Genomic DNA, 25,816 nt, shown 5'->3' on the forward strand with positions numbered 1-25,816 from the left:
TCTTTTAGTTTGTGGCTTTGCACCCATAATAAGCATGAAAAAAAATCTTCTTGATGTATCAGCTTCCCGGTATGCATTAGTTGAATGTGTCAAGGTTGGTGGCAGGTACTAGGGAGTAAAAACACTGGTATGGTTGGTTTGTTTATTTGCAAATAACTGGTTTGCTATTACTGACTTTGGTCTAGTGGTTGGATTCACACTGTTTCAATTTGGGAAAGCTGCCCATGAAGGCATAATTATTACAAAGTTGGATGTGGTACTTTTCAAAGTGCAGTTATTCTTCCTTAGCTTTTTTAGAATGCTTATCAAAATAGCTGAACTTAAACTAAGTAGATTTAGATTTTTTATGAAGAATCAGTATTTTTCTTTTATTTATTTAAAATTCAATAACCTTTTCATAATGAAGTCCCTTTGAAACAGATAAAAAAAAAATCAAACCTACCAACATTCTTTAGGAAAGTCAGAAGAACATGAGTACACAGTTGCTGACTACCTCCTCCTTGCTTATGGTACATGAAGGAAGCAGGAGTTTAAAAGAAGCAGCTTCTGTCAAGTCAGAATGGCAGAGCTTGTCTGGGAAGATCTGTCCTAGTTGCTGAAAGACAGAAAAAGTACAAAATTTGCTTGCCTTGTCTTCTTTTTTCTGAGATAATGTGCAGTTCCAAACACATCTACAACAGTGGTTATCAGAAAGTCTTTGAAAGTGCTTGTCTGAGAGTGGAGCATGTGACGCACTGAGCCTTGCCCTGCAGCATCAAGCTATGTTCATCTATCGCGTAGAACAGCGTCAGTTTCCAAAATGCACCGATCCTGTAGGTGCCAGGGCATTCTCTGACACCACGTCCCAGCTGAAGATGAAAAGACCCTAGGCTTCCACCTTTGTCTAAAGTTGAAAATACTCTTAAGTACTGCTGAACTCTAATTCTATACTCACTATTTCAGGTCTGAAATAACCCGTGACTTGCATCAGAATTATTCTTGTGAGTTTAATTCCTCTTCCTTCTTAGCAATGTCTTTCTTTCATGTCTGAGGAATAACACAAAAGTTTATGTCTTTTGAAAGCTGAAAATGGGAGGGATCAAAGAAAATGTATGTACTTGTAAAGCAAGGCAGTACAGTAGGAGATGGAAGAATGAGTGCAGATGTAACAACTGGAGCACTGTGCAGGCAAATGACCTGAGGAATGGTATTTTGGATGGAATGTGTCACAGAAAGGAAACTCCTGCACAGTCCCCAAAATCAACTTTTTTTTTTTTTAAGAGAAAGTACACTGCCTCTACCTCTAAGGAACTTTGTCTGTTATTATGGTAAAAGAATCAGAGCCTGCCTTAATCTGTGGTATATAACTAACAAAATCAACTCATGTGGAACAAGCCCTCAGAGCAGGGTGGGCCCTTTTGTGCTTCGGGGCACAGGAGTGAAAAAGCACCGATTTTCAGTCTCCCAAGGCTTAGCAGGTGTTTTGCTTCGTGAGGGCTGTGTGGAAGACAGCAGTGAAGGAGTCGAACGATAGTTAATGTAGCTGGCAATCAGAAGTGTTGCTTCAACAATCTGGGGAAAAGAGAAAATTATTAACTGTAGGTCAATTAGAGGTAAGAATGCCCTTTGATTTTTAGAATCTATTGACCCCGTGGCTTTTGTAAATGGCTTTCCCTCATGGAATTGTTCAGTTTTAAAATGAAGCCCTGTCTTTAAGAGTTAGGTAGAATAAGTCTCTTGTTGAAAGGTTCCAGCTTACAAAGGATCTGTTGAATACATACAGCTAGTGCAGCAGCCACAAGTACCAGTGCCCAGGGCTTGTACAAAACACCCAGCCCTGATGCTGCCAGCTGGAAATAAACTTGCTTTTCATTTGTAATTACCTTTGGAATTGCCATTGTGAAGAGGAGTTTTTCAGTGCTATTTTTTCCAGAACTTCTTTCTTTCATTTTACTGACTACAATCATGAAGTCATCTCGACAGCCTCCAAAGGTCAGCACAGAAGAGTATGAATAAGAGACCTTCAAATGCTGCAGACAGAGAGTTTGAAAAAGTCATAGTTCCGTAAAAAACTCCAAATGTCTACCTTAAACTAATATATTAGTTTATATTGCTACTTCCTGCAAGAACACTGGGTCTCCAGCAGTGAAGGGCAGCAGATGGCTCTATAGGTAAGAGCTGGCAGAGAAAACTCAAGTGAGAATTGCATTTCTAGTTTTCTCCTGGTGTGCTCGAGGCCTCACTACTTCATAGTACAGATTTTGTTATATTCCAGATGGTGGTAGTAAAGAACACTCCACTGAGATTTTGCAAGATGTATGAACATGTTTGCTGCCCTACCTTACACTGCAGCTGTAATTTTTCTTTGTCTATGGAGTGTTCAAACACTGAACTTCCCTCATAACACTGACTTCCCTCACCCCTGACTTTTACAAACTAACTTCTAATAATAATTCACATTTGAAGTCAAAGACAAACTGTTAGTGACTTTCACTGGACTCAGGGGAATGTCCTTCTGTGCTAGGTAAGGTATTCCTCTGAAACAGTGCTCCTCAACATACCATTGTGTTATAATCCAGTATGCTGATGCCATCTTCATTCACAGCTATCCAGACTGCAGAGTCTTCCAATGAGGAAGGCAAAATAGGCTAGAGAGAAACAAAATTATTAATTCAGGTGTTTCTTGAACAGCACAGAATGATGTTTCTGATATAAATGTTGAGATTTAAGGATAAAGTGAAGATGAGAAAAAAAATCCTAAAGGCTTACTGTAAGCCTTAAGGCTTACTTACAGGCGTGACCTGGTTTGATTTTTAAGACAGCTTTCCCCAAAATTTGGAATAACATTTTCAGATTTATATACACTTTTTGGAGTAGTGGCACAAGAGATACAAGGATAACAAAGCATTTGAAATTAATTAGATGCCATCAGTGTGGTTAAAATTGAAGGACATGCTAGGACAGAGCAACAGCATGGCAACTCTGCTCAGCAGTGAAACCTGCTGGTTTCTACACCAGTGCACCCAGTACCATCACATCAATGCTATTTTGTTTCTTACAGAATCTTGCAGCAAATATGCATCAATTGTCTGTTGAAGATGACTTGTTATGGCTAATGACAGAAAATCTTTCCTGGGAATCTGCTATTACATGGCTAACGCCATAGGCTTTGCTGTTTAACTGCTGAAAAGTTACAATATGCGTTAATCATCAGGAATACCAACGTTATTTTACCTGTGGGTGCACCTATTCTATATTCTGATTCTTCAGTATACTCAATTACACATTCTGTCAATAAACTCAAATACCAGTAACCTCTTGTGACAGTAACCTCTTTTAGTTCTGACAGTGGAAGTAACTGTCTTTTGAAAAGTATATTGTATATTTATTACTATTCATTTTCTTGTATATTTACTCAAGAGGTCCCTTTCATCATTAGACTTTTCCTCTGTAACCAGAGCAGTTTTGACTTCAAAACATGTAACTATGAAGAAGACCTCCCTCAAACTTTCAGCAGCAGAAATTTCTGCTGGGATGGGGAAGATGGTTAATGCCAAAGCCCGTATGATTTCTCAGACAGCCATTACGGCATGAGCAACAGGTACAGAGCTCTAGCCTGGAATGGGGTGAGGGATGGTACAAGCTACTGGGGGAACCACTCCCTGCAGCTGTTCTTTGCTCTCCCCCTCATGCCTGTGGGCTGGTAGCTTACCTAATGTGTACTTTAATTTTTGTTTCTGCAACAGGATATTAGCAGGCCTTTCCTCTCTCATGTGGCAAGGAAAGCATCCAGTTCTGTGTCAAGCAGAGAACAGGACTGAAGTACCCATTCTCCTTATAGCTGGCATGAGCTGCCAGGTGTGACTTAGGGGGGACAAAAACCTTCCTCCCCCACTGTGGTATGTAAATGTTATTTTTTAAACTGCCAGTGCAGCCTTGATGTCCCGGAAAATTCCTGCCTGAGAAAGCTTTGGCAAGGCTTGTAAGGACAGTTAGTACTCTGTATCATGATCAAATGACACAGCCAGGGAACCTTCAGTATTTATTTACTGAACACCAGCAACCCCTAGTGGTTAGAATATACTTGTCTTCCTTCTTTTTGTATGGTTACCAGGGCTGCTCGTTCAGAACAAAGTTGTTCAATTTTTTCCCTTTCTGAAATAGAAGCATTTTCAACCCGTGTTACCAGACTGTAGGTATGTCTCTGCTCAGATAATTCGCTCTTGGAAACAGAAAAAAAAATATGCTCCAGTTACCTTAGCAGCAAATATTTTGGTTCCAAAGAGAGGCCATTTCCGGGCCACTGTCAGATAAATTCGAATGCATTCTGGTGGAGAGCATCCCTGCAGTACCAGCCACTTTGTCGCCAGCCTGTCTGTCAGTTGCCTTTGGAATCCAAGACACAAGACAGTATTATTTACTAATGTCTTCCAAGGAAAGATGTGTAAAATTAGAACAGTTAATAAATGTACCTCTTCACTCCAAAAAGGTTATTCTGCACAGCACTTAACAGACAGGGCTGTTAGCACTATCAGTCTACAACCTGAATTTATTTTAGCTTTTCTCTACTTCCACATACTTTTTCACTTCCTCATACCTTGCCTGTAGTGTGCTCTATAATGAGTGGCAATGTGTATTAACTCACTCTTGGTTTGGCTCACTAGGGATGGTTTGGCAGCTACCTTGCTACGTGCAGACGGAATTTGCTTCCAAAAGGAGGTAACTGTGTTACTTCCACCACTGCATCCCTAAGTAGCTTAGGATCTGTAGGAAGACCATTCTCTCATTTTAAATCAGATAGATCTGAGACCTCTGGGAACATCTGAATTTTGTATTTGAGCTCTCTGCATTGTGTGTGAGAATTTCAAAGTCAGAACATCAAAACCCCCACCCAAATTCCTACCAGAATTACTGTATGACTTGAAGCAACCCATATAAACTGGCTTTATGGCTCATTGAAAATGTGAGGTATCTGGATTCAATTGACACTTGGAGGAAGTGTAGAACAAAAACTCAGAATTCATCTTAGGCTTGGGTTAGTTTTTTGAAACTGAGATGCCTAATTTGGAAGTGAAAGGCCTAAACTTCTTGATTATGGCAGAATTAGTTGGTGATTTGGCTTTTTTTATATTGCTTTTTCTTTTAAGGGAACCTTTTCCTGACACTTTTGTTTTGTTTGAGTTTCTACATCAAATAATCTTTTCAGGGCTCCTTACAACATTCTTAAATGTAAAGACAATTTGGCAAGTAAAAGCTGATTTCAGTGCAAAGTATTGAAGAACCAATAGCTTACCTGAGCTGTTCAGGAGTAATGTTTTGCTTGTAGTGTTTGGGGTAGAATTTATCTAAAACCTGGTGGAGAAGGTGCTGCATTTTCAATTGTGATGGTCCCCCAGGACTTGAAGATCCTGGTCGATCCAAATCCCCATATTCCACCTAAGACAACATTATAGTTTATAGTGCAACAGAACTATGAAGTTTTTAATGCAGTAGAACATTCCATGAATTCCCATACTGATAACTACTGTGTTTATTAGTCATGTAAAAATACACAGCTGGGGAATGTTGTCTACAGCATTAACCATAGCAAATGTACACAAAAGAGCAACCACATGGAGGACATGAGTGCCCAAGGAATTATCTACTGATCTAAGAGAGTGGAACATGATCTCAGCCAGGTATTTGTTGTGAGGAGACACATCCTTATAAACTTCCAGGCTTTGGGGATTTATTTTCAATTGACCAATTAAAAGAACAGCATATTTGTAAATAGTTTGGATGATGTCCCCAGCTTCTTTACCTCAGTTTACACTGCTTTAACAAATACAACACTCAGTTTCTGGTCAGTAAAAAAATATCATACTGCCTATCATGCCCACAACCCATAATGTGTGTTTTATGTGGTAAAATACTAAATGCGAGCCTGGAGACCTAATGGAGGATCTTAGAAGATGCTCTTCCTGAGTAAGAGGGTATTGGCAGTGCAAGAGGGGAAGTTTTTACTATTAATGGAATTCTAGTGGTGGTACTATTTCCATATCTCTACTAACGTACTAATTGGACCAGGTCTGGTGATAGTTCAGCCTCACTCTGTTTTTTCCAATATTTTTCTTGAGAAGGAAAGGAGAGGCACAGCTAGAGCACAATTCCATAGAGCAAAAGGTGTTCTAACATAGGTATGCTACTATAATGTATTTGTCGTGGTGCATCTGACGGTGTGTTTGTTTGATACCTCACGCTGTATGTTTGATGTGCTTTTGATGTAAAAGGGAGCTGCTTAGTCAAACATAGTGTACAGCTGAAGGAGGACAAAAGAAAGGATTTCTGCCATACTCACCTGAGCCATTAGAGCCACCATTTCCAGAGCTAATTCCTTATTAACAGGAAACCTTCCATTGGCTATTTCATTGCTCACTTGGAAGGCCAGTAGCAACCGCTCACGGTCTGTCTCACCTTTGGTCTGGCTCCGAAAATACAGTCTAAAAAGTAGAGAGGGTTGTGAAGATAAAAAGATACTGTGAACTGAAAGTACAGCTGGGAACTTAAATCAAGATGAGGCAAAATAAAAGTGTGTTTTGTTTTGGGGTTTTTTTCACTGAGGGGGTACCGGACAGATTTGGAAGCTGAGGTGCTTTCCTTATGAGCAAGATTTGAGCAAGGAGGCTCAAAACATGCTTTCTAGCTTTGAAAGTTACTTGAATTCTGTAAGCCAGCCACTTCTAGAGAGTAAACCCTTATTAAACACAGATAAATCAGTGTCCATTCATCCCAATCAAGCACAGACAGGCAATATTTAAATTATGGCCTTCTCTGCTTATCACAGGAAAGAGAACTACCTCTGCTCTACATGTATAACCTTCTGCAAGGCAGCCTTGTAGACTTGCCAGCTTGGATTTGACCACTTACATTGAAGACTTATTAAAAAATGCTTCAGTTTGCTTCAGCAGGAAATAGGAGACCCAATTAGCAGACTTTGTTTAAGGAAACATGCTTGTTAATCAAAGCATCCCATTGTTTTGTATTCCATTCACGCTTGGAATTTTTTTGACATGGTATAGCAAGGTTACTAGTTGGGGTTGAAGACACCAGCTTGGGGAATGCTTCCCAGAACCATTCCTCATACAGTCCCCAGCAGCAACTAATTCACATATTAATTTCAAACTGCACTTATGGCTATAAATTCCACAATTCCACTACATGAGATATTCATTCCATTGGATCACTTTATTTATTTTTATGTCACTTTGAGATTAACTACACTATTAGGACCATATTGACCTTACAAATGTCTTATCAGAGTCCTTGGTGTTAGTACAGTCCAGCCTTGGAAAGACTGTATCAAAACATCCTTGCTGTCTAGCCTATGCACATTCCAGCCCAACAAAACAATACTGCCAAGTTTCACGCCCGAAACAAATACAGCCTTCTGGCTCAAAAGCCATAACTTCTGCTTTCACCTCTATTATACCAACTAACAAAGTTGACAGAAATTTGTTTCCACCATTACAATCAACAAAATCTTCACATGTTCAATATTGAACTCTGTTCAGTTTTGGGGCAGCCTTTGTTTCGCCTGCTAAGAAATTAATTCCTTGTCCTCATACAGCTCTTGATTTACTGTAATTTAGAATTCCTACCTGTATTATAAGTTATTAACTTGTTCCAATTTTTAATTTAGATCTTTGTCTTTTACTTCCCTCCTCTACCATCTTTCATCATCTAATTTTTAACATTTGTTTACTAAGAAAGTTTGGACACTGCTACTATATATCTCTTCTACAGCTCATATGATTTAGAACATCATTCTTGTATCTTTTTCATCTTTGTGATTGTTCACTTAATTGCAAGTTGTGGCATACTTGTTTTCACTAGTGATTTTTTCCTTTAGGTCTCTCTTCCTCTCACCTAACACACATTCTTCAATTGTGTTTCAGGGTCTAGGCAAATGAAATTGTGCCAATGATGCCTTACTGTGCTACAGCTAGTTGTTAACTCTTTTAAAGTCGATTCTGCTATTGCCAAGTGGTTGGGATTTTACCCCTAGGCCATATGCTTTTGTAAATGTAACAGACAAAACCTATCACATCTCCTGTAGGATTTAACTGCATCTTAGTTAAAGTAGTTTTGGCACCAATGACACTATAAATTACTGATCATCTACACAGATACATGCAGTCTAGAATGTTTAATTAACAGCAGTAGTAAGGCCACCCAACAGAAAACAGTACCTGTTCTTATAGGTCAACTTTACAATTCTTGTGCCACCTTCATATTTCCCAGGATGCAATTCTTTTAAGGCTTGTTCCCATTTAGAAATGATATCACATATCTTTAAAAAATTTCAAGGAGAGAGGAGACACAAACTTAGCTGAAATATATAGCCAAGGCTTGGGAGGAAAGCAAGTGAATAAAATATTGTGAAACACAGAAGATAAAGAGACAGACAGGATCAGCACAAACACAGCTCAAAATGACAAAACACATCCTTTTTCTATTGCACAGTATGTAAAAATTCCAACTGTAAACTCCAGCTCTGACCTGCAGGGGCACACATGAATTCTGGTCAGTAGTAATTCTCGTGGCTATGCCTACGTTAGCAAGTAGCAATCTCAGGAGGAACAGATCTGCACAGAGAAACAGCCATTTCTAAGTCTCCATGCCCACACTAGTAGTCCAACCAAGTGACCTGAAAGTCCACTACTGTGTTGGATGACATCTTCCAGTTCATGTTTCATGTAAAAAGAATCAATTTTATGCTCTCAGATTACTCCTTAATGTGAGTCAAAGCATGGTTAATAGGAATGATTGGTAGGTTTACTTCAAAAGTGCCCTCTTGAGCCAAACTAAACCATTAACGTTCTCTGAACAGCAGCAGAATGCGCATGGCTATACCAAACCCTTAGATGTGAATGTCCAAATTTTGGGAATGTTTGGTTCTAGATTCCAACTTTGTAACTCAGACATATTTTTCATAATAACATGGGGGGTTTTGTGTGTTTGTTTGTTTCTTTTTTCCATTCAGCTCCTCCTGGTTATTCTAGTTCTTTTACAAGTGGTCTAATGAAGGCCCCTACTTCTCTTTTGATGGCGTCTCAATGAAAGGAATGTGAACATAAGAAGCCACATGAAATACATAATCAGATCTCTAAACCTCTCTTAAGCTACTGAGATTTACTGGTTATTATTTGCTTGCCAAGGCAAAGTGATGCCTTTGATTGTCTCAAGCTCCTTTGTTTACTCTGATACTTCATCTCTCCAGATGGTCCAATTACCAGCAAAGCTCCAGATTCCCTGACCTGCATCAGGCCATGAAAACAAACTATATAATTTGGCACTGTCTGTGATAGTTTCCTTTCAAACCATCTATTTCAAAGTTATTGCTAGCTTCTCTCTCTGTTGCTTAATGTGAAATTTAACACTGTGTAAAATTGATTGTTTAAGTTCCCTACAGTTATCAGACCCTCTTCAAAGCTGCACTACAACTATTCCTCCATTAATGCTGTATTACAAATTATTCTCACAGATTTGTACCAAAATCTGATGGGTCTCATTCATGGCAGCCAGCCTGCTCAATTAAGGCAGTCATTCAGCTGCAGCATGGATAAAAATCTCCATATGAAAGTCACAGGTGCTAACACTTCATCTGCTTTCTTTTTCCCTTGATCTAGGGCACAACACTCTTTCTTAAAGTGAAGCCCTACTCAGTAGAGCTTTCTCCCTTATGACACTCTTTATTAAAGTGAAGCCCTATTCAGCAGAGCTTATCAACAATGAAAGCCTGAGTCATCTGGAGACAGTAAGGAGATACTTCATAGTCCAACAGATGGAATTTATACAGACATGCCAAAAGATTCACAGCCTAACATAAATTTGTCTCAATTAGGCGTATCACATTTGATGTCAGTTGTGACATCTGATCATGCTTGCTAGCTCAGTCATGTTTCAATTTTGTAGTCAAGACAAATTAAACTTTAATATGTGCTAAAATCTGAGTTAGACTTTTTAAAAATTGACCAATTTATCACCTACTAAAATAGATCTTTCTATTAAGAACTATATCAGATTAGGCTAGCTAATTATAGAATCATTTAGTTTGAAAAAGACCTTTAAGATCAGCAAGCCTAATCACCAAGCCAGCACTACCAAGTCTACCACTAAACCATGTCCCCAGGTGACACATCTACAGACCTTTTAAATACCTCCAGGGGCAGTGGCTCCACCACTTCCCTGGGCAGCCTGTTCCAATGTTTGAGAAACTCTTTCAGCAAAGTAATTTTGCCTATTAGGCAATGTAAACCTCCCCTGGAGCAACTCTGGGCTGCTTCCTCTTGTCCTGTCATTTGTTCCTTGGGAGAAGAAACCGACTCCCACCTGACTACAGCCTCATTCTGGCATTTGTAGAGAGCAATAACATCCCTCTGAGCCTCCTTTTCTCCAGGCTAAAGAACTTCAGTTCCTTCAGCTGCTCCTCATCAGACTCTCCAGACCTTCACCAGCTTTGTTGTCCTTCTCTGGACCTGCTTCAGACATTGAGGTGCTTTCTTATTGTGAGGGGCCTAAAACCAGTGCTGAGTACAGGGAGAGAGTCACTTCCCTGCTCCTGCTGGCCACACTATTGCTGATACAGGCCAGGATGTTATTGGCTTTCTTGGCCACTTGGGCACACTGCTGGATCATGTTCAGATGGCTGTTGACCAAGACCCTCAGGTCCTCTTCCTCTGAGAAACTTTCCAGCCACTATTCTCTCAGCCTGCAGGGCTGCATGCAGTTGTTGTGACCCAAATGCAGGAATTAATTTCTCACCTATGAATATTAATCTAGACAGACAATATCCAAACGTATTTGATCTTAATTCATTAAAAAAGATTTATTAACCATTTAGCAGTCCTTCAAAAATGTATACTAAAGGTAGCAGAGGAGAAAAATAAATACCTTCATATTGCCGGGCAAACAATGTTCCAAATTCCTGCCAGAAGGATCATCTGTGAACAGAGAAAATCCCATATGGGATGGTTTCCTCATTCCTGTTTCCTGGTTCAGTCTCTGGATGAATTCATCAACAGTTGAGGAACCATCAAAACCTACAACCTGCAATGAAAGAGGACTTAACTGAGGATACAATAATTGTGACTATTGATGGGTATCACAACTAATGAAGGTGGTTTCCCACGGATTAGCAACTCAGGACTAAGTGCCAGCTCCAGTGACAACACTTGTGTATTGTCTTCCTTCATATCACATTCTTTCCCATATTGAGACACTTCCAACATCCCTCCCTTTTTCTTAGCTACCTTTTCTTCCTAAGATCTGTAGCGCTAGTGGTGAATTCCTTTCACTTTCTTGGGAAATCAGCTAAAGCAGCAAGGAGGAGAAGCATGTTTCTCTCCCAGGATGCATACTGGGAGATATGTATAAATACCATGGTGCCACCCACCCACATGAAGGAGGCACGTTATGGTGCAGTCCTCTAGTGCCCATAGGCAGCTGTGGTGGCTCACCTGGTACGTTCCGTTCATGAAGTGCACTGGGATACTGAAGGGGAGTGAGTGGTGGTAGGGATTTCTCAGCAGGATGGACACAATCTCCATGCGGGAGGGCTTGGCTTCCCGCTCTCCAGCCTGCACCGTGCGGTCTAGTGATCTCTGGCAGTAGATGGCATACTTGCCTATCTCACTCCTAGGCAAAGAGGGGGAGAGAACCACAAACATGCTCCAACTGCCATGTCCTCTTCAATTTCCCATGCCCCAACGCATTCCTCCCTCAGGCTTTTGCTCCAGCAAAGATATGTCTCTATGCAGACACACTGTTCATCTCAACAGACTAACAGCTCAAGTGAAAAGCTACAACACAAACCAGTGCTCCAAGGACCTGTAAAACTATGGCAGACAACAGGCTCTCTAGGAAACAGAAAAGTATGCCCTGCTTCTATGTGGACTGGACATGTACCCTCTTCTGTACCCTGTTGCCATCATAGTATCTGCAAAGTCAAGATCAATTCACCCTCAAACTTGCTGTCATGCCAGTGGAATTTAGTTACTATCTTGTCAAGTCCTGGTAAATATTGAGTTGGATAATCTTGTGAGATTAACGCATTACATTTATTAATTTACATGGCTGTACAAATAATAAGTTTCCATTAACCCTATCTGCCAACCAAGAGACTTGACAGAGATTCCAAGCAAACTTAGATTTGTTGACAGTTCAATAAGGATAGGAATAGTTACCAAGATGATCAGTTTATTGTCTATTGAAGAGAGTGCTCCACTGAACAGCATAAAAAAGATGTGTCTCTAAAGTCAAGGAGGAACAGTCAACTGCAACTTGCACAAAAATGTTAAGAATGTATATACTCAATAAGTTCTGAAACTGAAGAATTTATATGGATTTGTGCTATCACTTTCCAGGGGAAAATAATTCCACTCAAGATATGTTCAGGAGCTCAGTACATGATTAAATCTCCAGTTAAATCCCTACAAGCAACATGGAAGTCAGGAGTTCTGGCTTTTCACTGTACCAATATGTTTCTCACCTCCCCAGTAATGAGCTCGGACAATATTCAGATAGATAATCTTGTTTCATCAAGAAGCTGTTATGTCTGGTTTTCAGATGCTCCTGAGCCCTGTGACTTCTCACTTAGAACTCTGCCCCACTTTTCTTCCTCTCTTAGAGACTGGTATGTATGCCGAGATCTCCTTTCATGAAAAACAACACCTAAAATTAAGATCTATAATTCTTCTAATTAAGATCTTGTAATACCTAGAACAGATCTAGACCCTAGGCATTATGCAGTGTAAACATTCTAGTGTCTTGCTTGCTGTGTGAAACAGGGAAAGTATATCTAATTAACTGGTCAAGAAACAGCTGTATCTACTCCATCCAAAGAGAGGTAAGTATTCCTAGAGGGAGAAGGAGCCATGCTAAATCCCACTCAGCAACTGCTCCACATCTAAGCTAAACTACAGGTGAACATAGGCCCTTTTTAATGTAATTTCTGGGGGTTTTTCTAGCCCTAATAATTGTTTCATAGCTGGATCATATAAATACATTTTCTCTTTGTTTCTGCTTGGCGTACATTTGTTCACAGAGGTGCTTTTGGGCAGACCATCAGCACAGCAGATCTTGAAGGTGATGTAATAAATCAGTTTCACACAGCCCAGCAAATCCTTATAAAATTCAACAGTCTCCAACAGTAGAGCTCCACTAGTGAGTTGAATGGGCCCATCTGGGAGCTGGTAATGCACCAGTTTGAAGAGATGGCTCCTAGTACTAGATAAAAGATCCCTAACATGTTGTCTTAGCAAATGGAGAGAGAACCTGAACACTGTGGAGTTCCCAATACCTGTAGTTTTGCTTTTGAGAAGAAATATCAAATGTGAGGCAACAGTTAAGAAAATTAAATACTTGATAGGAGTACACATTTCCTTTGCAGTGCCAGGAGACTTCTAGCTTGAATTCAATGGCAGATTTAGGCTTATTAATTGAATATGAATATTTGTTTGAAAGGATTTTTTACTTTTACTCTTTTACTTTTGTCTTAAAACAGTGTATTTTTGCAACAGACAACTGGACATCTCTAGCTGCGACCTCCCCACTAAGGGCACAGTGAGATACACTGAAGACCAGATCTTCAGTGGAAACCAACTTTGTTTGTTTGGAAACAAACAAAGAGCACAGCATGAACAATGGAGAACAACTTCTTGCTGTTACCATAGTTACACACCAAAGAAGTAAGAGAAAACAATACTGGCATGTGTTTCAAGTTTGTTTATTTTTCCTAACTTTTTACAGTTCCCTGAGATGTTTTATGCCTCACTTTTGTTGTGTCACTTTGCCTGCTAACCTGACAGTAGAATCACCTAAAATTAAAGTAATTAACCCCGGTCTATCTTTCTGTCAATAAAAGAAAGTAGCTGCATAAGCAAAAACTTCCTAACATAGCTCCAGTTATATCTACAAAAAGTTCTTTTGTAGTATAGGTTACTCAGTTTTGTGAACTAGCTTCATCTAAATGACAAATTAATGTGAATTGTTGAAGGGGCACAGCTTTATACTACTGGGAACCTTCTGACCTCCCTCTCAATATGTATTTGCAGGTGTGTGCTCCAGAATTGCTCCCCTCTTTATCTGCATTGGGTGCAAGAGGCAGTCAGCTGAGCAGAATGAAATGCTGTTGCAGTCCTTACCTGGGGTCTGCATGTCGCTGCAAGTGTTGTTTGATGTACCAGAGGAAGTGATGTTGAGGCAGGAATAGAGGAGCACATAAAGCCAGGAGCTGCCAGCACTGTGAATGCAAAACTGGACATCACTCTTGTTCTGTACTTCTTACCTGTTGTCTTTCATGGACTACTACAGCCAAAATGTTGGACAGTGACTAGTGCTTTTTGGAGTGACCCTTTGTGGATATGTAGTTCAAGATGTTTCAGAGGCAGTGATGTCAGACTGCTCTTCAGCATCTCAATCTGGACTCTGAGAAGAGTTCTATATGATTGGCTACTTCTGAACGTTTGACTTCTGAAAATTTTAGTGTAACTACAACTGAGTCAACAATTAAGACTTAAATTTATACTATGTAACAGAAAATCATAACCAGAAAAGCATTGGGAAATTTTATTTCAAATTAGATCCGTTATTATTCAACCTGATTTTAATGTCTCATTTGAGCTGGGAATATTGTAATCGCATATGTACATTCATGCTGTTAACTTATTAATTTTATTTACCCAACAATTACAGTGCAAGATTCAGATTTCATGTTTAATAGTAATATTAATGACTTGTATGCTGTTGATTATCTAAAACGCAAAACAAAATGAATACCATGTGACAGTTACAGCAAGACAACACAAGCTATGAACTTTGATTCTGAATATGGTCTGAATAGACTATTTGCAAGTGGTAAACAATTGCATTTAAACTAAAATTTATTTTTCAAGTGGTTATATTCTTAGTGTTCTTCTTTGCAGATCAGTCCTGAGATTCTCTTTCCCCCAGCAAACCTTTAGTATAAGCACAATTTTAGGAGAAGCAGTCCCATAGCTACTAATTAAAAACATGGGATTAAATGGAAAGTTTTTGCAGTGACACTAAATAAAGAGGAACTGACCTGAATGACTGAGTGGTTCTGGGGCTGTCGGCAGCTGGTCTGTTTTACAAGCTGACAGTAAATTTCATTCTGCAGCTCGGTATGTGTCAAGCACACCAGCAGTGCTGTCTGGGCAAGTGATACATGGTAATCAATAGAGGATGCCTCCACAGGAACGTTGATGAACAGCTGACAGGACTGTGAAAGGGTAGAAGTTAGTCAATGCCACAAATACAGCAACTTTTCTCTGGTACTTTCCAGGCCAGGCTCACCAGATGTATTTATTAATTTACAGACTGTTAATAAATAATCTTGAGAGGAGGGAAGAGAGTCAATATTTAATTCCTATTCCTCCTTCCTTAGTGATGGCAACTAGAAAATTTACTCAACCTCTCCCGGTCTAAGGAACTTACAAGTCAGCAAAAGAATTGAGGGAAAAATGTGCTTCCTGCCTTCCATGACTGTGCTTTACCTTGTTCACACTATCCAGCCTCATTCCTGATCTTATACTTGGAGAGTGCAAAAATGTTATCTCCAGTGGCTTCACCACTGATTTTACTGAGACAACTGAGTTTGCCAGTGAATTGTTTCTGTTTCCTTCAATCCAGCCATTGGAGAGGAAAAAGGAAGACAAAGCTAACTTTGAAGCATAAAGTCTGTGGGGAGCATTACTCCTAAGCCCAGATTCTGCACAAGTAAAGTTCAATCTCCAAAGAATGAATGACACTTAAAATCCAACAGTTCTCTTGTAATTAAATGAACCAGCAGGCCCATTTAAAGCAATCCATAATGACAGTAAATGTTGTACAACACGACCAAACAATGTTACTGCTCCATCAACAGAGCAAAATAACTGAAAACCATGCAATGTCCCTTTAAATACCTTAAAAAGTTTCAGGGCTTCAGTCTGTAGAGCCTCTGATGGCAGAGTAGTGAGGGATGTGTGCAACCCATCTTTACTGTAGCACAACATAGGATGCTTCCACAGAGGAGAATCTGAGGTAGCAGATGGGCAAAAACATGCAGTGTCAGAAACAGGAGAGAGAGAACAGCGTTCATGTTGACAAGGACCTTTCCTGAGACGGCAAAGCACCCAAGGAAGCAGCACTGCATTAGGCCACATTATCTTTGGTGACACTTCACTGATTCCAGCAAAGCCCATCATGGATAAGGAGTCACCAGCAGCATTAGTCATCAGCAGAAAGGAGTATTGACATCCTCAGTCCTGCTACATCAGAGCTTCTCGTCAGCTGGATTCTGGTGAGAAGCTGCTCAGGTCTGTGTTCAAACCAGAGACACAAACCCTGCCAGGGCAGCTGCCTGCAATGGGGGTCTTTGTTAGTGCAAGTCACTGTTCAACAAGAAGCAAGGTTCACATATGGGTCCAGAATATGTGAGAGTGCAAGAAAAGAGTTTTAAGTATGAATGCTTAATACATATTTGAGAACATGGTGCATAAACATAAATGCATGAGCAGGTATGAAAGGTGAGGATGGAGGGATGTGTGAAGCTTTTTATGTGCAGACAAACAGATGGGAAGGTAAGTGTGTTTGAGTGTATGTAACAAAAAGAGCACATGTTTGTATGGTCAAGATTTCCTGGAAAGGAAAATCAAGACCAACAAAGACAAGAAAAAATTTTAAAGCACCAGTTCTTTATTTTAATTTGAATTACTGTTACAGACATTTCAGAGGCTTTGATAAATGATGTGACAATGTGATGAACTTGTCTGAGAACAAGAGGAGAAGGACACTATATCCAATTATGTACAACTGGATGAGAATCCCCTTCCCTAACCTTTGATTGTATTAAACTGGGAATTGAAATTATTCTTCCTTATGCTTTGCTACCATGGAAGAGTTTCTGGTGCTTACTTACTAGGGTCTCCCTCTGCATCCAATAGTTTTCCAATGAGTTGTTCATATGACGTGCCCACTGTGGCATTACTGCTACCAGCTGCAACGGTCAGATGGTACAGCCAGGTGTTCTAGGCATAAGGATGAGAACAGGAAGGGTTAATTTGTTTGTTTTCTACAAACAGGTTAAGCCTGTATGGCCCGTTTGCTCATTGTTACCAAAAGGCTCTTGTTCTCCAAAAGAAGATTGCTTTTTATACCTTCTCCTGTTTGGTGCGGATAAGTAAATATGTGGGACTCTGGTCCTGTGGGTGAATCACCAGTGTACAGTGGGATGACAGAAGTCCTCCACCAGTAGTTTCATAATCTTCATCAGAGTCACAGGAACGGTCTACTTCTTCCACCTTGGACTCACGCAGAGGCAGATGCCCTAAAGGACACTATGAGGACAGAAGTACATTAGATAAATGTAATTCATCTCCCAGTAAGGACCGGGAACACTGGAAAAGAAAAGCCAAGTAAAAATGCTGACAGTTCTGTAAAATGGAAGGAATAAATAATTCAATGTTTAGCTAATGTAATCTTGCACTTCTAGAGAATCTCTTCTTTCATAAAGTATTTACAAAGTGTATCATTACTTTTATTTTTCTTGGGAGAGATTCTACAGGTTAGAATAAGACAGTGCAAATAAAAAGGTTTTGTTTTTCCCAAAAGATACTGCTTTCTTCCCATTACACTTGAGGGTCAGTTGCTTAGTATTTTGTGCCACGGTTTTCTGACCCTAGTCAGACTTTCTGCTTGCTACTGGAAAAGAAATACTTCAAAAATTTCCTAAGTAGTTCGATTCAGACAAAAAAGAGGATATCTGCTGTGCTAACTCTGGAGGTTAATCCAAAATATGAGTCACACTACTTTCTGATATTCTAAATCTTGGGGTTTGACATAATCAAGACAAAGTAATGGACTATTGGGGAAGGTGTCCAGAAATGAAAGCACATTACACTGATTACCTCCCTCTTCCCAGAATTATGATAATGTGGGGATCTATCAGCTGCTGTATAAAAGTCTGCTCAGAAGGCTACACAAGACTAAATGGAGCAAGTGAGGAACAAGATATAGAGTGATCTGAGAAAGAGCAATCACTTGCCTTTTAAGTCTGCTGTCATTTAAGCTTAAAAAAATAAAATCAGGGAAATATTGATTCTCTTTGTGGAAGAGGTGCTGTTGGAAGAGAAGTACAACTAAGGAAGAGACCTGAGACACAGAAGCAGTAACAGCAAAGAAAACTAAAAGAAATGGGAAAGGAGGGTCCAGGAATAACAGGAGAAAAATAAACTACCTTATCTTCGTGATTTCGATAGTAGTAGAATGTTTTTCCAATCAGTGCGCACCAGACCAGCTTAGAGTGACCATGCTTGACCTGTAAGGAGGACATCCATGCTTTCATTATCAGCAGTATTGCCTGAATGACTTTCTAGGACTTAAATTTTCAATTCAATTCTCCCTTAATACTTTGCATATATTTTTTGGTTTATGCTAATATAAGCTTCTCTCAAAAGATACAGGGCATCCCTTCCAACAACAGGCAGGTACATCCCACCCAAGAATATGGGTCATGGGTGCTTATGAGAATGGGTCTAAGATTTTGTGAAGTGTTTTACTCATTCATAATAACTTATAATTTCTATATACTGAAATACAATATTAAGGATGACCTTTTAAAGATTATAAAAACAAATCAATTCATCTCAGCAAGAAAAGACCAGTCAACCTATAGTCTAGACAGATGTTTCCTACTGCAGATGAATAACCTTCAGATGCAGATTGTCTTTAGCCATCTTAGAACCTGACAATAATTACATTAAAATATTCACAGTAACTTGCAATGTCAAACTAATCCATGGAAATTATATAAAGAATAAGAACTTTCTGCCATTGTACTTTGTACTAATGTACCTACAGCCTGTTATGACAGAACTAAGTGCTAACCTGGAACCATACAAGCCATTTTTTTGAAACTCTCCTATATCACCAAGTTAAAGATCAATTAAATGTGACACTAAACAGTGTCAATTTTTTTACTGTGACATGCTGTGAATTCTGCTGAAGAAAAGCATACATAAGCTAGATATTTGTTATTACTACTTGCCAGTAAGTACCTTTAACTAGCCTTGTTTGTCCCATCCTTTATCACTTATATAAATGTTTCACTCTGAAATACAGAAATCTACAGCCACTTTTCTTTCTTTCCCTACTCTTACAGAGAGGAAAATACTAATTTTTTGCTCACATTTGCTGTGCAAGCCAAGAAACTGGTACACTGTCAATTCTAAGCTAAACATAAAGTATGAAATACTATTTTACCTTAGTGAGCCAGCCTTTCACAGTAGGTTTAGCATCACTGTGAGGAACACCAACAGGACCGCTCACTTGTACTCTCAGGGCACTCTGTAGGACATGAATCCATTCCTCCAGGATGTTGGGAGAGTCTGCTGTCAGGAAGTAGGTTCTCTTTTCTGTCACAAGCTGGAAGGAAAATGAGTGAGAAAGTATATAGCTGCACATCTAAAAATCTTCTCTTCAGTTGCTGAGTTTCTTTATCCCATAAAGACTTTTTGGTCATTCAAGAGAGATTTTCTTGAGGGTAAGAAGAAAGGTGCTAATCCTCAAAGCCCAAATGAAAAACAACAAAACTCAGATGAATCAAATTCTCATAAGCTTTCTTGCTGTGGCTTTGTGTCCTCTCTCATTCTTTCTTGTTCGTCAGTGCTGCTGCTAGTTTTTAATTTTAAAAGTGACTACATAAATGTAGGGTTTTGCTGCCTTCACTTTGTATTGTTATTTTGCCTTCATTACCCTGTAACTGAGAGGAAAGGTGCTATAAATCTAATAGTATTAGGCCTTAGCAACTTCAGTTCCATAAGGGCAGAAGGTAGCTCACAAGCTAGGCCATGTACCTTTCAAACTATGAAAGAAACTTTAATGCTGCCTTTCTAATTAAGTCAATAATGACTTAAAAGTGAACCCAGTTATGGGCTAACTTCTAATGCTTTAGAAGTCAATTTCTAAAAGGAATCAACTATTCAGATGTTTCTTTAGATCCTCCAGTCATGTAAAGTCAGGCTTGAGATCTTTTGAGAGAAGTCTCTCAGAAAGATCCTAGGTTCTAGCAGGTTTCAATTGTTGAAAGCATCGTTTTCCCCCACAGATTTCAAGCTCTAACTCCTGCAAAAAAAAAAAAGGGAAAGCATTATGGTGTAAAACAGGGCAAAAATAAATGCAAATTTCTGTCAGTTTCGAAAGGGTGTATTTGGGTTACAATTTAGCTCTTTCCTCATTATTAATTAGACTAACTGCCTGTTTTGTGCCAGGGAACAGAGACCAGATAAAGTTAGCTCATATCAACTGAGACACACAGTACCATTCAGTCTGAATTAAGTGCTCCCTCACCCAGCTGCTGAGTGCATGGTAATGTGCATGATAAAAAACCAACACCTACCTGGAATGTTTGGGACCCTTCACCCCTGACAATTTGGCATGAAGAATTCAGCTCCAGCTGCCCTTGTGGTTTGCGGATAACATCACTCTGAGGAAAGAAAAGCAAACAAATTTTTCAGTAGGAAACCTCAGATGGGTCTTAGATTACTTAAATACAGCATAATATGCATGTGCAGGTTGGAGTTTGCATTTGTGAGCTGGAAAGGACAGCCTAACGCTGCCAGGTGAAATATGAGACTGTGTGATTCCATTGCAAAAGTCTCCTCAGTAGTGGCAGACAACATAACAAGAGCAGTGCTAATATATGCTGCTTTACGGAGTTCAGATTGGACATTATGATTAATAAAACAAAAGCAAGCCCAAAGAAACACCAACAAACCAAACCCTTTCTAGGTGGGAAGGCAATAGAACACACAATAGGTACCAAGAGGGTGGCTGAATTTCCCCCTTCAGAAGTTTTCAAATTCAGCTAGACACTTGTTAAGTGACAAGTTTATTAAAAATAACTTTGTTCTTCATTTGATGCACACAGTGAATCCTTCTAATGTTTGTCATGCTTTTCAAAACAGTGACATGTCTAACCAAAAGTGTTTTTTCAGGATATTAAATTTCTCTGTGCCTCTAGAGGGCAGGAAATGTATCCCAGTAACTTACCGGGGACTTGTAGTACATGATTTGTCTGTTTCTGAGAACAAACCATCGTCTTTTCCACGTCTTTACCTGGCTGCCCATTTTCAACAAGTAGCCTGATTTCTCCATGGGTTCCTGAGGGACAGAAGAAAGGGGACAGAATGTCATCTTGCACCTCTCAAAATACAAATGAAAGTGTGCTGAAATCAAGCCCAGCCATTTGCTGCATCTCCCATAATTTTCTCTTTTGTTTAGTAGCAGCCCTCAAAGATCATTTCACTGATTGTTTGGTGCACTGAAAATTTATTTCTCTTCCTACCAAGGTACTGATTTTCCAAATAAAAGTGAAGGCTGTCTCTATGCCATGATTAGACTCCTGTTCCTTGTCTGTTTGATCTCTTACACTGAACAGTACAGACTTTAATGCTGCCCATTTTGAGGTTTCTCTCCTTTCTCCTTACTTCCTCTGAACGTCCAAATTAATTTTGTCCCAGAAGTGTAAAGCCATCATTAAAGTAGAACACAACTACAGGAAATCAATATGGGTCATCAGGAAAGAATACAACCCTTGATGCTTATACTTTTACCTAACCACATAAGAAATTGCACCTTCTTCTGAAGCACCAGATGGTGTCTTTTGATACCAATCAGCTGGACCAATAGCCCAGTCTGTTAGAGCTTCACTCTGCAGGGGGATTACTCAATTTACTGTAGTCACACTTTTGTCTTTTAAGGCCAAGGCTCTGTTTGCACCCCTGTGCAAGTGTAACACAGCAGTTACAGTGCAAGCCTTACAGAGCAGATTCCACCATCAGTGGAATAGGAAGATGTTCGCTGTAGCTTGTGTTCTGGCTCTGAATAGTCACCATCCAAGGAGTAGGCATCAGGAGGGATGGCATAGTCACTCTCGGAGCTCAGGGAGGACACAGATACGCCTGCTCAAAATAAAGGAAGGAATGAGAGTCATGGCTAGACAAAAGCATGCACTGAATATTGTACACTCCAAAAACGTTTCTGCATTCACCATTAAGGCTTTTTTTTTTGTTCAAGAAGGACAAATCAGATCAGACTTTGGCAACTCAAACCCCACTAACATGACTTCTGAGGCCTTTTTTTATTTCCCTAGGAAGACAAGTAGTAAAAAGTGAGTTTTGGATACTGACCGTGAAATAAATTTATTGCTGAATAAAACCAGATTAAAATATATATACCAAAAAAAAAAAAAAAATCAACAAACTCTTTATCTGAAGGAGAGACAGCTTGTTTTCATCTGGTGACATCCATCATAAAGCCTCAACCCCCTTTGATTTTAGCTAAGTAAAAGGCCTCTTCGCTAGCAACAGGGCTTTGCTTTCTGCGAGTCTTTTACCACAGGTACATGGCAATGCACAGGCACATCTGCCAATGCATCACAACAGAAGTTAAGACTACATAAAATACAACTCTAGTTTAGAGACAACCAAGGAAATTTGGTTGTCTCTAAAATAGAGTTGTATTTCACGTTGTCTCTTTGGTAACAAAAATTCCACTCAACAACCAGTTTAGCCCTCCCAGCAGGCAAGAAAAATGAGTCCTAATCAGGACTCAAAGTACTTGATAGCTCTCAAAGATAGGTGAGATGTACTTATTGGTCAAGAAATTACCACTCAATAACAAAGACAAAAAAAGCATTGTCTGTACTGTGTCAGTACTAGCTTGTTTCCAAGGAGAAGCCACAGCAAAGGTATGGATGACCGGATATGTGATGAATCTGGAGGGAAATCCTTCCTGCAATCTTAGTTTAGCAATTGCCTGAATGGACCTCTATCAACAGTAAAAATCATCCACAATAACAGATTTCTACTGTTTCTGCTGTTGATGTCTGCACACATTCTGGGAGAACTCCTTGTAAGCAACACTCTGGCTGAGCATTTGCCTGTCACTGATGATGGTGCTTAGGGCATCTTGGCTCTGATGACAGAGTTCATCCTGCTCAGTAGTGATACTCCCACTTTACCTCTCTTCACGGCCCGAGGGCTGCCTGGCATGCTAGCTTTCCTGTTCTCAGATCCAGCAGTAGAAGTCCTGAAGCTGGCATGGGAGCCACAGTCATCATCAGAGCCTGAAGACTCATCTAAGAAAGGCACATTGCTGATCTGTGTGGCTTTCTGGAAAACAGACCTGCATGGTTAGCATGTGAGAGAAGAGTTTCCCCAGGACAATCCCTTCTCAATCAAGAGACAGAGCAACCCATGCCCTTCATTTCCACACTGCCTGGCCCACTTCTGCCCCAGGGTTCCTCAGTACCACCTCTTCTAGTCTGAGAACTTCCAAGCTGGACTCTCTAGTCTGATCTGTTTGTGTCTCCTCTGGTTACACCCTCCTACTCTTCCATAAGCCTTATGTTCAATTTCATTCCTTAGGCTACACCCACTGTCACCTCTACATTTCATAGTGCACACTACAACTTCCTGGACCAAAATTAGTTGCAATGTTCTGTGTTCTTAAATATACTTAACATTTGCTACTCTTTCTGCATTCTTTTGATGTCCAGTACTTCCTGACATTATCTAATTTTCTTTCCTTCACTGCACAGTTCCATCCTGTTTTGTCTCAAATTACTATCAGCTCTGGACCATGCCTTCCACAACAGGAAAAGTGAGGTAACACCTTACCCCCTTCAGCGTAGTGTAGACTGGCACTGTGACATTTCTGTAGATGAGATAGGTAAATGGCCCAGAAGTTGAACACGAAAAATTGGAAACTGGGGAAATTCAGAGAAAAAGCAAGAGAGCAAATAATATGAACTGGTGAAAATGAGGAGGTTTTAATGGAGAAGCACATGGAGAACTGCCATCCTGGACAGTATGGCTTCAGAAAGGCCAGGAGATGCATTATTAATTCCATACAATTCCCAGAGAGAGCTGCAATGTTCCCTCCATTTAGCCTGTAAGACACCTTACCCACGCTGTGGTCCCCATGGTACAATGGCAATCTCGTTACCCAGTACAAACAGAAAAAAGGCCTAACAGGCAAAATGATGGTGAAGAGTGAAAACAGGCCACAGACCTGCAGAGGCAGAAGACTGGCTGCAAAACTGATGGGGAGATAATGGAATCCCTGAAGATGTCCCTGAATGTAGAGGCACAAACAGCCCAGCACCAACCATCCCCAAAATCAGATATATCCTACTCCCTTCCTTTATTGAGGGTCTCTATGAGGTCAAATTTACTTTGAAAACAGGCAAGGAAATGAAGAAATGTGGACAGCCAGAAGCTCAGGTCCCACACTGTCACCATGAATTCCCTTTAAGGATGGGTCTAGTCCAGAACTTACACCAGCTGGAAGTATCATTCACCATGGCCACTTCAGACAGCCTCATGCCAGACTTGGCCACGGCATAGATTCGGCTCTCCTGGAACAATAATACCATGAACAACCGTGATCAGGCAAAAATGTAATTCTTACCAACAGAAATGCCCATGTCACAGAACCACACCACAGTCACACCTTTTGGCAGGAGGGAGGGGCTCTCTAACAAAGATAGCTGAATTCCACCATATGTTGTGTGAATGACCATTAATGGAAGCGCATTATTGCGTGCAAATTCCCAGCTACAGAGGTGACATCCACATACTGGAACACCTACACACAATTATCAATAAATTACTGTATCACAGCTTGGAAAGAGATGGGATTTTTCCAAATTATAAACAAAGCATTAAAATTAATTAAGAACAGCCCTATACCAGAACAATTCATTGAGTCATCAGCTGTAAAGGATGCCCATTGCATAATAAAGGAATGAAAGAAATGCCTGGAATGATCTCAATAAGGCTGTGTCTCAGTTACAACAACATGCAGAGCTTTCAGTTCAAAGATCTCCAAGTGCTTCATGAATTGATAAAAATTCCAGAGGGGGAACCCAACTCTGTATCTAGATGCAGAGTTATGACTAAGACATCAACTAGTGTGAAATGGATAAACCCCAAAGCTAGGAAACCTCTTAGTGCTCCTTGAAGTGTGCAACCAAAATTCACTATGAAATAACACACATAATACATATACACGAAAGCACCTAAGATTGCAAAGTCAAGTACACCAAAAAATTATAAAACATAAGAATTAACAATGAGTGCTTGACTTTGCAGTTTCAATAAATCATTTGTTTGTCCATGCCTTTAAAAAAGCAAATGAAAACAGAATTGCCTCTTTTGATACTACATTGATTTCCACCACGTTTGCAGTTTGGCCTGTTTAGGAAGCTGGTTGATGGGAGTCCCTTGGGAGTCAGTCCTGATGGACAAAGAATCCAGCAAGACTGAACATTCTTCAAGAAGGAAATATTTAAGGTGCAGGAGCAGGTCATCCCCATATGTTGATAGATGAGACAATGAGGAAGACCAACCTGTCTGATTAGAGAGCTTTGGCTGAACTCAAAGTTTGTGATCTTTGGATGAAGGGACAGATGACTCAGGAGGGCTACAAACACATCATGAAGTTATGCAGGCAAAAAATTAGGAGGACCAAATCTCAGCTAGATCTTCACCTGGCTACTGCCAGTAAAAGACAAGAAAAGACTTCCATAGATACATGAGAAAAATCTCCATCCTTTATTGGATATAAGTGGGAAACAGTGACAAAGGATGAGGAAAAGGCAGAGGTATTCAATGCCTTCTTTGTTCAGTCTGATGGTAAAACCAGCATCTCTCCAAGCAGCCAGCCCTCTGAACTGGAAGACATGGGTGGGGAGCAGAATGAAGCCCCCATAACCCAAGGGGAAATGCCCAAT

General features: G+C 40.0%; 1 protein-coding gene across 2 annotated transcripts in view; it reads right to left on the reverse strand.

Moving 5' to 3' along the window:
• Nucleotides 1-25,816, reverse strand: part of PLEKHH1 (pleckstrin homology, MyTH4 and FERM domain containing H1) — a 51,568-nt gene that overhangs the window by 2,273 nt on the left and 23,479 nt on the right. The window contains exons 8-29 of one of the 2 annotated variants that reach the window (XM_041460015.1): nt 24,361-24,439; nt 23,700-23,788; nt 23,042-23,192; nt 21,841-21,980; nt 21,070-21,180; nt 20,417-20,503; nt 19,282-19,443; nt 18,257-18,337; nt 17,178-17,357; nt 16,940-17,048; nt 15,945-16,057; nt 15,083-15,259; nt 14,163-14,260; nt 11,478-11,655; nt 10,912-11,067; nt 8,208-8,308; nt 6,317-6,458; nt 5,273-5,415; nt 4,236-4,365; nt 2,541-2,627; nt 1,863-2,009; nt 443-595 (exon numbers count right to left, since the gene is read on the reverse strand). In XM_041460015.1, the coding sequence (XP_041315949.1) occupies nt 461-595; nt 1,863-2,009; nt 2,541-2,627; nt 4,236-4,365; nt 5,273-5,415; nt 6,317-6,458; nt 8,208-8,308; nt 10,912-11,067; nt 11,478-11,655; nt 14,163-14,260; nt 15,083-15,259; nt 15,945-16,057; nt 16,940-17,048; nt 17,178-17,357; nt 18,257-18,337; nt 19,282-19,443; nt 20,417-20,503; nt 21,070-21,180; nt 21,841-21,980; nt 23,042-23,192; nt 23,700-23,788; nt 24,361-24,439 (2,796 nt within the window). In that variant the 3' untranslated portion in view covers nt 443-460. Of the gene's footprint in view, nt 1-442; nt 1,552-1,862; nt 2,010-2,540; nt 2,628-4,235; nt 4,366-5,272; nt 5,416-6,316; nt 6,459-8,207; nt 8,309-10,911; nt 11,068-11,477; nt 11,656-14,162; nt 14,261-15,082; nt 15,260-15,944; nt 16,058-16,939; nt 17,049-17,177; nt 17,358-18,256; nt 18,338-19,281; nt 19,444-20,416; nt 20,504-21,069; nt 21,181-21,840; nt 21,981-23,041; nt 23,193-23,699; nt 23,789-24,360; nt 24,440-25,816 lie in introns of those variants that run through there. The other variant, XM_041460016.1, reaches the window with a different exon arrangement.

The sequence above is a fragment of the Pyrgilauda ruficollis genome, unplaced genomic scaffold, assembly GCF_017590135.1.
Source record: "Pyrgilauda ruficollis isolate IOZ18807 unplaced genomic scaffold, ASM1759013v1 scaffold14, whole genome shotgun sequence".
Taxonomy (NCBI): Eukaryota; Metazoa; Chordata; class Aves; order Passeriformes; family Passeridae; genus Pyrgilauda; species Pyrgilauda ruficollis.